The sequence below is a fragment of the Brachyistius frenatus genome, unplaced genomic scaffold, assembly GCF_029030835.1.
Source record: "Brachyistius frenatus isolate BFR_SWC_R1_liver_20210118 unplaced genomic scaffold, ASM2903083v1 Contig_58, whole genome shotgun sequence".
NCBI classification, from domain to species: domain Eukaryota; kingdom Metazoa; phylum Chordata; class Actinopteri; family Embiotocidae; genus Brachyistius; species Brachyistius frenatus.
The window spans coordinates 2,275,184-2,290,276 of NW_027210657.1; the positions used below are offsets into that span (position 1 = coordinate 2,275,184).

The 15,093-nt window shown below is 41.0% G+C and overlaps 1 protein-coding gene across 3 annotated transcripts; it reads right to left on the reverse strand.

Annotated features, from left to right (window-relative positions):
• Positions 1 to 42: 42 nt before the first annotated feature.
• Positions 43 to 11,299, reverse strand: usp8 (ubiquitin specific peptidase 8). 3 transcript variants are annotated; one of them, XM_069705737.1, is made up of 19 exons: positions 11,198 to 11,299; positions 10,206 to 10,381; positions 9,822 to 9,966; positions 9,576 to 9,661; positions 9,362 to 9,500; positions 8,633 to 8,675; positions 8,293 to 8,464; positions 7,909 to 8,071; positions 7,666 to 7,807; positions 6,869 to 7,155; positions 6,264 to 6,776; positions 5,577 to 5,651; positions 5,169 to 5,467; positions 4,782 to 5,003; positions 4,479 to 4,689; positions 3,105 to 3,341; positions 2,530 to 2,672; positions 2,250 to 2,382; positions 43 to 1,593 (listed from the first exon to the last, which is right to left on the reverse strand). In XM_069705737.1, the coding sequence occupies exons 2-19, from the start codon at positions 10,307 to 10,309 to the stop codon at positions 1,435 to 1,437; spliced, it is 3,273 nt and encodes a 1,090-aa protein (XP_069561838.1). In that variant the 5' UTR covers positions 10,310 to 10,381; positions 11,198 to 11,299; the 3' UTR covers positions 43 to 1,434. The 3 variants fall into 3 exon arrangements, with proteins under 3 accessions (XP_069561838.1, XP_069561836.1, XP_069561837.1); XM_069705735.1 differs by having other exon boundaries at positions 4,476 to 4,689; XM_069705736.1 differs by having other exon boundaries at positions 4,476 to 4,689; positions 10,842 to 11,299.
• Between the last annotated feature and the right edge of the window lie 3,794 nt (positions 11,300 to 15,093).

The window sequence follows — 15,093 nt, forward strand, 5'->3', positions numbered from 1 at the left end:
GCGGCACCACTGGACACGTTCGCCGATTCACGCACACAAACACTAATTTGAAGCAGTTTTAATAAATAGTCATACGAGTTGTTTGAGGTTAATATAATCGTTATATCTGAAACAAATTTCTTTTGAGCATTAAGAAATAAAATCAACATGTACAAGTGAAACGATTATGATCTCATGCTAGGCAATAAAACTGGTAATCAGGAAGTAGAGTGTCAAATCCTGCCACTTCAGATCTCTGGTCCATTCAGAAAAAATACCAGGTTTTACTTTGTGCTTGCTCTTGTCAGTCTGTTGGTCAGTCAGTGAGGCAGCAAATGTTGACACTGATGCACTTATGTAAGTGAATGCCAAGTTCTCATGTCTCTCCAGCTCAGAACTCTTCACAAAAATGAAATCACATTTCAAACCTTCTAAAAACAAAACCAAGCGAAGGAGGATGTCAACCTACCCCGTTAATTCTTCCTCTAAATAGTGTTTGTGTTTGATTATTATAATGTAAGAGTTAAGTATGTTTAACAGAGAATAAACATTATAGAAGCAGTTTTCTGTCACCGGCTGGACTGAGCAAGGCGGATAAGATCTCAGCATCAGTATCGTTTTAACGCATTCCGAGTATTAATGTCTCCAGATAAACGATGTGTTGTACACAAACAACTTAAACTGATTGCATATTGTATAAGTGCAAGTATGTGGCTAATATGAACAAGCAACAATCTCAAGTCCCTCCTCTCCTCAGGAGAAAAAAAATTAACAAAAAAAAAATCACCCAGTCTCTTTCATCCCACGTATCATATTAAACATCAGATGGCTAAACCTCTAAAACACATGGTTTGTCTTTATGAATATGGTGATATTGTGATGGCTGCTACTTTCAAAAAAGAAAAAAAGTTTGGTCACTTAACAGACACCTTGCCCTCGACTATTTACATTTTTGAATGTGCAACAACAGCATTGGTAAGTATGTACGAGCCATCTAACTGTTAATCCTGCGTGTACACGGTGCAGGAAAGCTGAAGATCAGTTCTGCGATACTGCCTTCCACACCGAGAAATGAGAGCGAAGAGCGTCTGAACCTGCTGTCAGCCCCAAAACAACCATAGGCATAAGAGTCAGATTAAAAGAAGCCTCCGTTTAGTCTCTAGATGATCAGTAATATGAACAGACGGCATGTTTTTAACAGCTATAATGTCCTCTAGTAGCTGAAGCATTGCAGTGTGCCTGCACCGTTCTCCGGTCCGGGACAAGACGGGATCTCACGGCCACTCGCTCGGGTGCGTCCTACCGTGCACGTACACGACTAGGTTAACCCGCAACTACGTGCATCAGGTCCTTAGAGCTGTGATTTTAAAAGGGGGGAAAAAAAACAAAACAACCTCTAGGCTTTGAGCATTGCTGCCCTGGTGTAATGTTTCCTCTTCATGTCCCGCAGCACCATCACAGGGTGGAGTAAAACAGGATGTAGGCTGCAGAGGACTTGACGGAGGAGGTGGAGATTTCGGACACCTCGTGGTCATCGAACTTGTACCAGCGCTGTTTGAGGGCGTTCTTACAGTAGGCTGTGTAATGGCCGCCGTCTAAACCTCCATAGTGGTTCTGGTAGTGGAGAAGAAGAAAGTTAAACTCGTCTTAACGGCTACGTGGACATAATTAAGTGTTACTTAGGAAATTGCAGTCTTAAGGCCAAAAACGATGGTGTACTTGTGAACAAATTTCTTGTTGGCATATTTATTGGTTTCACATATTGGACCTGGATTGTATTTGCCTAAACTCGAGATCTTGATTCACACCTCTGTGCGATCTCATTTCTAAATGACAATGATTCTGCTGCGTTTTCATTCGGGTCATCAGCTGCCTCGAAACAAGCGCTCCAATGTTCTCCCTCAACACATGACAACGTGGTGTTACAAAACTTGATGCAGAGCAGCAGAAACGCACAGCAAAAGTACTCATTCAAAGGTGGCATAAAGAAAGAAAGAAACAAGAGACTGAAGTGGATTGTTTCATTTTCAGTGTCAGTTCGATGAAGCTGTTGTATTCAAGCTAAAAACAAGAGCGTTCCCTTTCTGTTGTCCAAAGTTTATGTGCCGGTCTTACATCAGGCACCATCATATTCGTTTTATGTTTTCATGTTTCCTGCTGTACTAGGTAAAACGGCCAGAAACTTGTATCCGGAAATAAGATGAGAGAATTGTGATCTGAATTCTAAGCATCATGATTCTTATTATATAAAAACGTTCATTCCTACTTACAGAGACTCCATAAAGGTTGTATCTCCTCAGGGTCTGTTTGGGTCCAATGACGTACTGAGCCAGGTCCAGGCTGTCTAGCGGGAAGTCTACAGATGTCTGCAGCTTTTGCTTCCACCTCCCCTCGTAGGAGAACCTGCAGAATTAAAGAAAAGATCGTGAACGTCAATACTACAGTACAGTTTACATTTTCGGAAATATTTTAAAGTGTCAAAAAATGAATTAAAAATAGTTCATCACAACTTTGGTCGACATCATGTTAAATGCATCTGTCACTACAGACCGTTTTAAGTGCACCAGGACGATGGGTGGGACCTTCCAGATCTCCAGTTTCTTGGTGGAGTCTCTGTGGGCCTTGCAGTGTCTGCAGAACACCTTGTTGTTGTCGGTCAGCCGCTCCTCTTTGGAGAACAGCCTCAGACAATCCTGCCAGAAAGCAGCACATATTTCAATTATTTATTACAAAACAAATAACTACTACAAGTTACATAACCTAGTTTTTTTTTTTTTAATTAGTTCTGGTTTTCATAGTTTTTCTGAGACTTCTTTTGTATTTACAGTCAAACTCATGAACATTATAATCATCCGTCAGAGCGGTTTATGGGCTAACCATTTTAATGGTTTTCCAGTATACAGTCTGAGGTGAAGATGGTTTACAAATGTTCACTTTTACTACGACATCAAAGCATTTCTTCCTCCCCTCAACAACAAATCTGATGAATGCAAAGGAAACTGAAGACTCAATTGACATGTTTTCAAACCACTTTAACCACCTACATGCATCAATAAAGGGTCAAGCTGCTGACAAGGTTATCAGAAACCGTTTGAAACTCCTGACATGTTTAATATCTGACTGACCTGCAGGGAGCACTTGCTGGTGGAGGCCAGAGGCAGCGACAGGTACATAAAGGTTTCAAATGTCCGTGACTTGCGATGGCAGGTCAGACACTGCACGGTGGACTTGAACTGGCCCTGGAACAGCGCTACGATGATGGACTCGTTCAGCAGCTTGTGTTTGCTCCAGGCCAGGTCGGCTGCCGCCTGATCGTCCATGTGGTCGTTTTCCTCCTCCTTGTACCGCTTCCTGTTGTCCGCCTGACGAGAGAGGTGGAAAATATACATGATCGTACACTGGCACCGCTGCAACTTTAGGTTAGCAAAACCTTCCTTCATAACTCATGGCAGATACAGAATATATTAGCCATAAGTATAATACTGCAGAAAAACTGAACTCCAGACCGAAAGGGAAATTCTTTGTATTCAACCTATCTAATATCGTTCAGCTTCATCAGCATGCAGTTCACTCTCAGAATGATAGGCAGGAAGATATGAGTGGCAGGTCAACACTTGCTAATTCACATCTCATTAATTAGAGTGACTGAATTATCGATTACCCTCGAGAGAAAGGGGACTGGGCCGGCTGGATGGCAGACAGGGCTGAACATCACACAAAAGGGACGTGATGAGATGGAGAGTGAGTCATGAGAAATGCAAGTCACCAGCTGCTACAGTCTAATCTGCACCCTGTCCTCTTCATTTGAAAGAATGGATAAAGTAAAGGGTGTGTGTGTGTGTGTGTGTGTGGTGTTCTACTACAACTCAACCCCAGGTGGAGACATTTGACAGTCTCTCTTAGCTGTCCTTAAAAACTATCTTCTCTGACAGCTCAACTTTAAAAACATAAAAGTTAAGCTAAAAAAAAAAAAAAATGTTATGCCGTGTTGTTTTTTTTGTCTTTGTACTAATTCATCTAGTCCTTTCCCCCATTCAAATGCACATGAAGCCAGTAGAAATAAGTCGATACAGGCAATGAGCATGTCTTGGGTCTACATGCAGAGGTTCTGACGGGAGCATCAGACCAGACAGATGCAGACACACCACACTCACACTGCTGCAGGAGGACCAAGGACACACAGCTATTTACTTACTCTCTAATTTGCCATCAAAATGAAACCCAGTGAAAAAACAGAAAGAAGGAAAATGATCAAACAGACTAAGTTTTTGTTGTTAACAGGCAAACATGTGCAACAACATACAGGGGTACTAGAAAGCAAGCCTTAGAAAGCCATGCTTTAAAAGGCTGCATTACGTAATGCTTATTTACACAATATTTAACTCAGAGTGAGCATATTTAGATGTAAATGGATTTCGTTTTGCTGAAACCGTTATAAGACTTCACGTATACCACACTGGTGGTTACGTAGCAGCCTTGAATAAAAGTCCGCGCACTACCTTGTTGAGGTCCTCGTGGAGTCCGTCCATGAGGAACAGCAGCAGCTCCTGGGAGTCCTGCTGGTCGTAGCAGGCAAACTGCTCGTTGATCTTGCCGATGGTGATCTTAAAGTCCCGTGGGCTGATGAACTTGTACAGACCGGCCCACAAGGCCTTCATGATCACACCAAACTCCTCCGCCACATCCCCTTTATGGCCAAGAATGTTGTACCTGGCAGAGGAAAAGAACAAATACGAATCGTTATAAATTTCCCTCCTCTCAGATCCTTTATGGAAAGTAATTCAACTCATCTGGGACCTGACCTGTTGATGTCCTCCAGGTAGTAATTGTTGTTGAAGTAATCGGCCATGGCAGTAGTGTTGCAAAGACACTGTAAGATGGAGTTCATGTAGCATGTGTTGCCGAGGTTACGAAGGCCCGTCAGCGACGCACCCTGACCTCCGAATGTAGGATTCAGGTTGCGGATTTTGGCTGCTGAAGGCCGCACGATCTCCACTTTAGAATAGACTTTAGCACTGGGAGGTCTGGAGGAGAGAGGGGCACCATCAGAGAATACCAGGTATGTTTCTGAAGAGATGATCATTTATAATATACAGAGAGTTTTTGGTGGCTCAGTGAATGGGACTGGTGGACCAAAACAAATCATACCAGGTACATACAAAACAAATATTATAAAACGTGTGTCTTACTTGGTTTCTCTGTTGATGGTGGGTATGACAGCAGCCGTGGTCGGGGCAGCGGCCTTCTTCTGGGCCTCCTCTCTCAGGTCCTGACTGATGTCAGGGGAGGAGTAGGAGCGTTTCAGTTTGGACTGTTCCCGCTCCCGTTCGCAGTTGGTGTCTGACTCAGCCGGTTGTGGCGATTTCTGTTTGAGTGTTGGTGGCGTGGAGGGAGGGGTCTGGGGAACGGTGACCTCAGGAGGGTACAGGTGGACACGATTGGTCGGGGAATGGTAGTATCGGTAGGTCCCCGTCACCGTGTCAAGGAACTAGACAAACATGCGGGAGAACAGGAAAAGCATGAGGTGTCATTTCATTTCACTGTCATATTGAGTAACTCCAATGACTCGGCATATTTCAGGTTAAAACATCTTGTACCTTCATCCAGCCATCTGGAAGCCCTGGCACACTCCTACCCATCTCCTCACTCCGTGCTCTGGTCAGGGGCTCCCTCTGTAAAATAAACACACTTTTTAAGAAATGTAAATTTAGCTTAGGACTTCTAATCTTTCTGATAAAAAGCAGCAAATTTGAGAATTCCTAAAACACTAACTTGTGTCGCTAGTTTTATTTTTTTTTTTTTTTTCAAATATAACAATGAACAGACTTTAACAATTTGTTAGTAAAATGCAACCATTACATAAATAATTAATGATTTGGGGCTGTCATATGCTCCACTTGGATTGACAGTGACAAAGGTAAAACTGACTCACAGGAGAGCGTGCGACAGAGAAGAAGAAAAAGATGTGGACAATATGAGCCAGTGGGTGAGCGTGAGAGAGAAAGCGTGCAAAGAGAACTGAAAGGGAAACTTAACTCGACTTGGTATTTCTGTAATGTAATTCTGTGTAATTATATAGTTTAGAAGAAGTGTGGGGACCCAAAGCTGCAGATGAGCAGCAGTCTGAGTCAAATCTGGATAAAATATGCATTCTGAAGACCAACATCATAGAACAGCTATAACACTAAATGTTTTATCTTTAAAAAGTTTTCTTTTGGGAGTTTCATGGGCACAGTGTTGAAATGGAACATGAAACTGAAGCACTGACAGAAAGAAGGACTCACCTTAATTTCATTAACAATATGGTTGGGAGCAGGCGAATCCAGAGACATGCTCTTCGAAGGTGTGTCAGAGCTCTGCTCCTTTCCCCTCCTCTCCTTCTCGTCCCATGCCACGTTGCCTTTGTCTTCTTCTTCTTCTTCTTCTTCTGCCTTCTGCCTTCCTAGTCTCTTTTTCTCCTGATGTCTTTTCTCCTCCTCCTTCCTCTTCTCACTTTCCTCCCTTTCTTGCCTCTCTTTTAACTCCTCTTTCTGCTCCTTCTCCCGCCTCTCCTCATCTAAGCGACGCTCCTGGATGCGTTTTTCCTGCTCCTGCCTCGCCTTCTCCATCACTGCCACGGCTTCGGAGTGGATCTGACTTTGTTCTTCTTTCGACAGAGCAGAGTTGGAGGGGAAAGAAGGTTTGACTGAGCGATCGGGGACAACTGGGCCGTTCTGGGTGGAGTCCTTCGCTGACCCGTTCTGGCCAGGGTTGGGTTCATCCGACACCCGGCCAGACGGTTTCTTGGCACGGTCAAACTGGGACAGAAGAAAAGTCATGTTTAGACACACTTGGGGTCCTTAATGTTGTGCTTTCTCCAGAGGTTTAACAGTCTGGGTCGATTCAATACCTGTGGGAAGGCCTTGGCTGTTGCGGGTCCCTGGCTGGATGCACCTGCTGCAGGGCCCATCTTACTAAGCTCTAGCCCAGTATTTGTAGAGCCTGTGGCAGGGGAATCAATGGAATCTGGCAACCTGTCAGCAACCATGGAAGTTTTGGATGTGGGGGGTTCTGCTGGTGCGACGCCATTGAGCAGCACAGGAGCTGAAGGTTCCTGAGGCTCGGGTGGAACCTCAGGCTCTCGTTGAGGAGCGGTTGGAGGCTTTGGTTCCTCGAGAGATGGGTAGCTAAAGTTCACTGTTTAAAACATCCGAGAAAATGAACACGTAAGAGAGAGTACGACAAAACTTTATAAGTAATACAAGATTAAAAGTTTCTAAAACTATGCTCTGGCTTTATTGTCATCTTATCTCACTGTACTTCACCACAAGAGTTTACAGTGCTGCTGGTAAAAAAAATGCAGGTTCTGAGCTGGAATAACTCATCATGATGTGCGATGTAGGTACAACGTACCAGCATTCATCATAATTAATTATGACAAAAATGTGCTTTGGAAAATAGTGTATGTACTTATTACATTAAGAGATTTGATTGGTGGATTGTGTATTTTAGGGTATGATAAATGTAAAATCTGAGTCTATGACACCTTGATCAAATCTGAGACAGATTTATTTTTATTTTCCACTTTATTTTACTCCTCTATTCATTTGCTTGAATTATTTCTGACAATAAAATAATGAAAGCCCAGGTCCTGGTAAATAAAAAGAGCTAAAGCTGTGAGGTGCAAGCTGTGCTGGGGATACTCACATTGTGGGAGAGTGTTCATGATAGTCTGTCTCGGGGGTCGAACTTTAGCGTTGGTCGTGTACATGGGATAAAACAACAACCAGTTGTCGTAGCCTCCTTCCAGCACCAACGGCTCACTACGCAGGATGGTGATGCTGTCCCACTGTGCAGCATGCAAACACATTATTGTACTTCACAGGAAAATTGTGCTGTTGTTATTTTTTTTTAAACCATCCAGTGCCAATCCCCCCCCAACACAGTTACCTTAAAGAGGGCATCTTTGAGGCTCTGCAAGGTGGTGCCCAGTTTAAGGTCAGTGATAGAACTAAACCAGTCCAGCAGGACAATATAATCCACCAATCCCCGCCGCCTCCACTGCTCTTTGGACTCATCAGGGAGCTTCGCCTCGATCTGATTCACAGTGATTCTGAAATTCATGAGTTCAGAGGGTCCGGTTAAGAAGTAGACTTATTTCTTTTAGTGTTTAACAGTTAATGACAGCGATAGAGGGAATACAAAAACAAGTTAAAAGGAAATAAAATGATAATTTCATTCATTTTATTGTTAAAAAGAGAAAAAAATGATTATAAACTAAACATGCAGTGTGAGATAAAAACAAACAGTCAGGTATGAGGCCGTGTCTCTCACCCTGGACTAATGGCTTCCTCAGGCACGCTGACACAGCTCTGAGCAGGCACCTGAATGTGAGACTCCTCATAGTCTCTGTAGCTGCGGGCATCCATGACAATTATTGTAATCGTCTGGTCCTTCATCATGTGGAAAAGTTTCTCTGCCGTGATCCCACCGGCTGGGAGCGCAGCTGTCAGACAAAGTCATAAAATCAGCACAGGCAAAACAGCTGTACAAACTGTATTTATTAAAAAACAAAAACAAAGGTAATGGCAGCAAATTTATAGAAGGACTTTACAAATATGTCAGAAAGAACTATACGTTTATCAGACATATGGGTTATCAAGGTTATTATTACCTTTTGAGATTACATTCTTCAGTTCATTCTGCTCTCCTTTTACCTGGCACACATACACAATAACAATCATCTCATTAATACATTAAAAATGTTTGTTTTTTTCCTTGGGTTATATAAATATCAAGGCCAAAATATTAGGTGCTTGATATTGTTCTTAATTCCTTTAATGTTCAATTGTTTTATTGCTTAATTTGTTTTAAATCGCTCATTTGTTTTCAAGTCTTTTTGATTTGTTTTGGCTGTGGAACCTTGCTATAAAAATAAACTTTACTTGAAATAAGTAAGTGAAATAAAAATACCATAATTTTAAACTGATGAAGCTGATGGTGTTATTACTGGTACGATGTGACCGATAGACTTCAAGCTGAGTGAATTTAGTGATTGTGATTTCAAATGGAACCCATCATGTCCATTAATATTGTAAGGTGCATTTTATGTCTAATTGCAAAGATAAAAAATTGATTTAATTTAAAATCTACCTTTTTTCTTTTTTTTTTTAATCCCTTTTATCCAATAACTGCAACCTAAACATCCACTTACAAAACTTTTGTACTCAGTGTAGTTCAGTTTTTTTGTGGGAGTGATTTATTTATGCACTTTATTAACTACACCTTAACTGAAAAAGCAGGTTAGTCACTGTACTTGGCTTTGATTTGATAGACTAGAGTAAGTCTCACTGTCTTAATAAGGAGACACCTCGGGAGTATATTTCATTCTTGCCATCTCTACCTTTTTGCTGTCCTTCCTGTTTGCCGATGATGCCTTTGGAGAACCCCGACTTTCTTTCTCCGTTATTTCCTCCCTCCTCTTCTTCTCCTCTTGCCTCTCCTTCTCCTCAAGTTTTTTTCGAACCTCAACTTCCTCGTACCTGTTAGAAGTATAAAGATTAGCAGAGACAAACAGAAAGAAATATGCTAGGATGACAGAATCTGAGACAACCAACCTGAGTTTAAGGCTTTCAGACAGCTTTTCAGCTTCTTCGATGGCTTTCTTAAAGCTGGTTGGCCCAAGCATGGTCATGTAATACTCCTATGTACATTGGAAAAGAGAAGACTTACTCAGGAATAACTAACTGTAATTCCTTATAAATAGTCACTGGTCAACAAGCCTTCACATTAAAACTCCTACACCTTTAGTTTAACAATAAAAACGTTGTAAAAAGTTACAAATGTACAATTATTAAATATACCGGTTGGTTCTTGAAGTCTGGTCTTTTCTTGATGATGTCATACACTGTTAAATACTTCATGTAGAGAACGTAAGCTTTCTCCTCATCTCTGTCCAGACGAAACTCCTCAGCCGCCTTGAAGATTTTGCAGGCACTCTGAACATAGCTGCAACACAGCAAGTAGAAGAAAATACTTTCACCACCATGATGATTGCAGTGTGCTTGGTTCAAGTTTGACAGGGGACCTCTGTTGCATGTTATCCCCATCTCTCTCCCCTCACTTGCAGTTATTAGAAAGGCAGATTAAAGTGTACAGCTCCCTTGTGTAGGTCGTGTCTTTTACAGAGAATCTAATTAAATATATCACACTGGACTGATTCTAGTAAACATGAAACCTAACGTTACCTTCTGGTGCTCGTCTTGTCTGGCTTAATTTCTGCCTTTTTATTGAGGTCACCCAGAGATGTGGACAAATACAGCTCCTTGACCCCGGTGGATACTGCAGGCATCTTTGCGGATGTGTTCAGTCAGAGCTCGCAGGCAGACAACCAGTCAGTGCTGCACACAAGCACTGGACATCTCTGGAAAAATATTCATGACAGGAAATTGTTTTTAACCTTTATTTAACAGGGAAAAGACAGGCAGCAGCACGAATTAAGAACAAGTTCCACAGATATAAACAAGACAAATATAATTTAAGATCTATAACATCCCAAAGAACATAAATGCAATACAAGCCAACCACATCAGTCCAAGCTTGGACACCAAAACGACTCCATCTCCTGATCTTTTAAGATGTATTTTAAAGCACCTGAACACACCAGTTCATCAGCACAGACCGTGACGAAAGTGAAAGTAAATGAACCAAAGTCAAAAAAACAAAAACAAAAACAGATCCAGTTAAAGGGACTGTTAGCTCGCAATGTTATCTGCAACATGACGGCTGAATTAATGAGTTTCAGAGACGGTCAGCTGTCACGGAGCACAAACATGGTGAGAATGCAGATATGCAGGTATAAAGATGACATGTCGATAACTCACTTGTAGTTTATCGCATTATGCTGCTCTCTCCGTCAGCCAACAATAGTTAGCCGGTGCAGGACACGTCAACATCAACATCAACGACGACGTGAAATAGTGTCCTGGCTACATATACCGACCATCAACTTAATATAAACACAGTTTAGCGGGTCACGTGTGAACTTTAGCTCTGTTACCCACCTGCTCAGCCAGCTAACTGCGTGCTCACGCAGTTAGCTGGCTGAGCTATTTGACAACAGGAGCAGGTCGTCACGGCTATAATGACGGTCAACAGTAACGATATGTCCTCCAGTAATGATGCCAACGCATATATCGAGGTGGATTGTTTGATGAGGTGTTGTTATTTTTACACCTACCTCCTTCTGATCCGTTGCTTACACTTTAGCTACTTTTTTTTTTTTTTTTTTTTTTTGACAGCTGATTCGTGATTTCTTCTTCCGCTTCCGCTTTCTCTCTTTCTCTTCTTCATGAGTTTTTTTTTTTTTTTGCACTACTGCCGCCTTCCGGTGGTTATTTTCTGCGCACGCACACACAGCAGGACTATTGCTGCTCTTCCCACCGTCCAGTTTCAGGTTTCAAACTGACAGTTAATAAATCAACCCTCCAGTCCAAGTTGGGAAATAAGAATGATAAAGAAAAGGAAAATAATATTATTATTGTTATTAAATGCTTTAATATTTTTGCACAATATTTTATTTGGAGTATTATCACCTACTGGTATAATTGCTGCCACCATTAAGGAACATTTCAATATACAGGCTCAGTTCCTGTCTCCTCTTTTTTCACCTTCATTCACAGACAGTCCCATCAGTCGGTGTGTTTGTTCTGCCTCTACTCACATCGAACTAAGTGGCCAAATCCTCTTCCTGTGAATTGCCTTTGACTTTTGGTTTGAATTATCAATCCCACTGTTTTCTGTATGATGGCTCTGATGTCACGTCAATATTTTCACGTTATTTGAATAAAAGCCTCAGAATAAAACCCAACAAGCAGCACTTTTGACTTTGATGTCACAGAGATCAAGCCTCATTTGTACAATCATGGTTAAACCCGCTTTCATCTGGCTCAGACTGTCAGATGTAAAATGCACACCGCGAGCACAATAGTCACAGTGTGCGAAGCTCAGCTCCATATCACATAACACTTATTTCTGTTCATTGTACCACACCCACTCCCACCGTTAGTCATTACATACAACGTCCGGCCTTCAGTGGGATCAAAAGTCTCTGTCCCATGTTATTGCTCAGATTGAAAGAACTTGTTTGGCTACTTTATAAGCAAACCTGAAGTAACACATGTAATAGTCCAAAGCAGATATTATGTGTGCAATGTGTTGGAAAAAGAGAAACTGTCTCCACCGGCAACATCCTTGGCAGGAGGTATTATGTTTTCAGGTTGTCTGTCCTGTGTCCTTCTCATTCTCGTGAAGGCGATATCTCAGGAACATCTGAGGAAATTCCTTCAAAATGCACAAATGTTCACTTGGACTCAAGGATAAACTGATTGAAATTTGGTGGGCAAAATCAAAGGTTGCTGTGACCTCACAAAACCAACAAAATTTGACCCAAATCTCTAATAGGTTAAAATGATGAAGTGATGACATTTCTTCCAAAAAGTGAAAGGTCAACTTTACTAACGTCATAATGGTCTGCAAAAACCCTTTTCTGGCCATTAGTCAAAACCATAACTCAAGAGAAGGAGAAATATTTCACATGAAGTTGGATTCTGAATTGGTGACACTAATCTTGGGTGTCCACCTCAAAACTGTGGTGACCGAATAGATCTTCTTTGCTGTCGGGTTGAAGATGTGTGTGAGGAATCGAGCTTCGAGAATTTTTTTACCTGTTTTTGCAGCATCATCCATAATTGAAGAATTTTCAGCTGTCATGAATCAGTTTTTTTTGGCCAAATTCCTTCAAAGTCTTCATTATATATATCATGAGTCTGGACAGACATGGATGTAAACTGCAACTTACATGGTAATTTTTACATTATTGGCTGTTTCAATCCAGAACAAGAAATACACGGAAACAAATGACAGAAAAGAATATTAACATTTAAACTGACACTGCTGGGTAAAAAGGTTAAAACTAGCATGCACACCCCAAATCTTTGCAGGTGCTGAACTGAAAACTTAATTTGAAGAGTGTGTGCGATGTATCACCTGTATTCAGTGTTTATGAATGATGCACCTGTACTGTGCAGAACAACGGTCCAGACCCTACTTCTATACAAATTCCTTCCAACATCTAAGTGAAACTCTGTTTAACTCTGCAGTTTTAATAATAACCAGGTGAAAGGTTTCAAACAGGGAAGAAAGGGGCGCAGTGTGCTGCAGCACCCCCTAGCGGAAGATAGAGGAGATGCACGCCATAACTACTTTTTTTTTTTTTTTAATAAAAAACGTATACATTATATTCTTTGGTTATGTTCATTCTATACTGATATTTTCACTTCAGTAAATAGTTAATAGGGAATTTTTAGAATCGCATTTTTAGTACGACCGGAAATTACGTTTAAGGTCAGACAAGACAGGTCGAAGGTCGGGGTTATGTGACCACAAACAAGGGCACACCTAAACGAAATGGCGACACAAAAGCTAATTTCAGATTTCTTAATTAAGACCGGAGTACCTGCCGCTCACACGATGACAGACAATTTCTTCAGCGAGCGGTTTGCCAGTAATAATAATAATAATAATAATATTAACTTTGTTTATATAGCACCTTTAAAAACAGAGTTTACAAAGTGCTCTACAGAGAAGCAAAGCATAGTCAAACATAACGTCAATACCGGTACACATTTAGGAAAACAGGAGGCAAAAAAAGACCATACCATTAAGGTAATGGATACAAGAAAACCAAACAAATAACCAAAAAGAGCAAATGGAATAGAAAACAAACAGATAAATAAATGAATCAAATAAACAAACAAAAACAGGGGAACAAAAGAACTGCATAAAAGGACGACATCACTTAAAAACAATTCTATAAAAATGGGTTTTAGGAAGTGATTTAAAAGAAGTTAATGATTTTGCAAGCCTTATCTCCTCAGGTAGGTCGTTCCAAAGTCAAGGAGCCCTAATGGCAAAAGCACGGTCATCTTTTGATTTAAGTGTTGACCTTGGAACGGCCAGAAGGGCCCCACCGGAGGATCTAAGGCTGCAAGTTGGCTCATATGGGGCTAACATTTCAATAATGTAGCTTGGGGCCAGACCCAGGCGGGCCTTAAAGATGAACAACAAAATCTTCAAATCAATTCTAAAACCAACCAGGAGCCAATGGAGAGAGGCCAGAGCTGGAGTAATGTGATGTTGTCTGTTAAGACCAGTAAGAAGCCGAGCTGCTGCATTCTGGACTAGTTGGAGGCGGGAGATCGATTCTTGGTTTATGCCAGAAAGGAGGGAGTTGCAGTAGTCGAGTCGAGAGAAAATGAGTGCATGAATTACTTTTTCCAGGTCAGAGTGTGACAGTATGGGTTTGATTCTGGAGATGGTTCTTAACTGAAGGAAGCAGGACTGGACCATTTTTTTTTTTATCTGTGTTTCAAAGCTTGACTGAGAGTCAAACATTACTCCCAAGTTTCTAGCAACAGATTTTAAATAAGCAGACAGAGGACTGGACAGAGGAAAGGGTTGAATGGATATAAACAATAAAAACACAACAAATAAAATAAACAAAATGAATAAATAAGGAAGTAAAATATGTATTGGGTGCCACCTTGCAGTTGACCCAAATCCACACTAACCATATATTAGCTGTTAGTTTAATGATGTTTTTGCTTTGCTTGACAATTCTTTGTCAGTGGTTGATGCTCTTTTCAAGATATCTTGTAAATCTGGTAATCATAACATAATGTTTGTGTTTGTTCGCTGTCAGATTATCCCCTAAATTGTGAGTGATGTTGTGTTAATGGTCACTGATTTATTTGTCCTCAACATTTACTGAGTAAATCTGGCTTTCCTATGAGCCAGTGCCCGGCTTGTGTGTGTGTTTATGGAGTCTATATTTTGTGCTTGTTTTATTACATGTTTATCATTCCTTTCATAGCCCAACATCATATGTTTATTAAAGTAAACAACTTAATTTTAAGGGCCATAATCAGGTATTAAAGAAACCATTCACAACATTTTACATCATATATAATTTCATGCAGATCTTTTTCACGTGGGCTCTGTTTCAAAAGCCTAGATAAACATCCTGTTGTGCATTATTAGTTTCAGAAAATTGTTTCCCTCTCATCATATTCTCTC

Bases quoted from the DNA above. Each gene is read 5' to 3' on its own strand.
- usp8 (XM_069705735.1), bottom strand. From the start codon at position 10,309: ATGCCTGCAGTATCCACCGGGGTCAAGGAGCTGTATTTGTCCACATCT. The intron at 9,501-9,575 runs GTTGGTTGTCTC...TACTTCTAACAG, and splicing joins TCTGAAAGCCTTAAACTCAG to GTACGAGGAAGTTGAGGTTC. The intron at 8,465-8,632 runs GTAATAATAACC...TTTGTCTGACAG, and splicing joins GAAGAATGTAATCTCAAAAG to CTGCGCTCCCAGCCGGTGGG.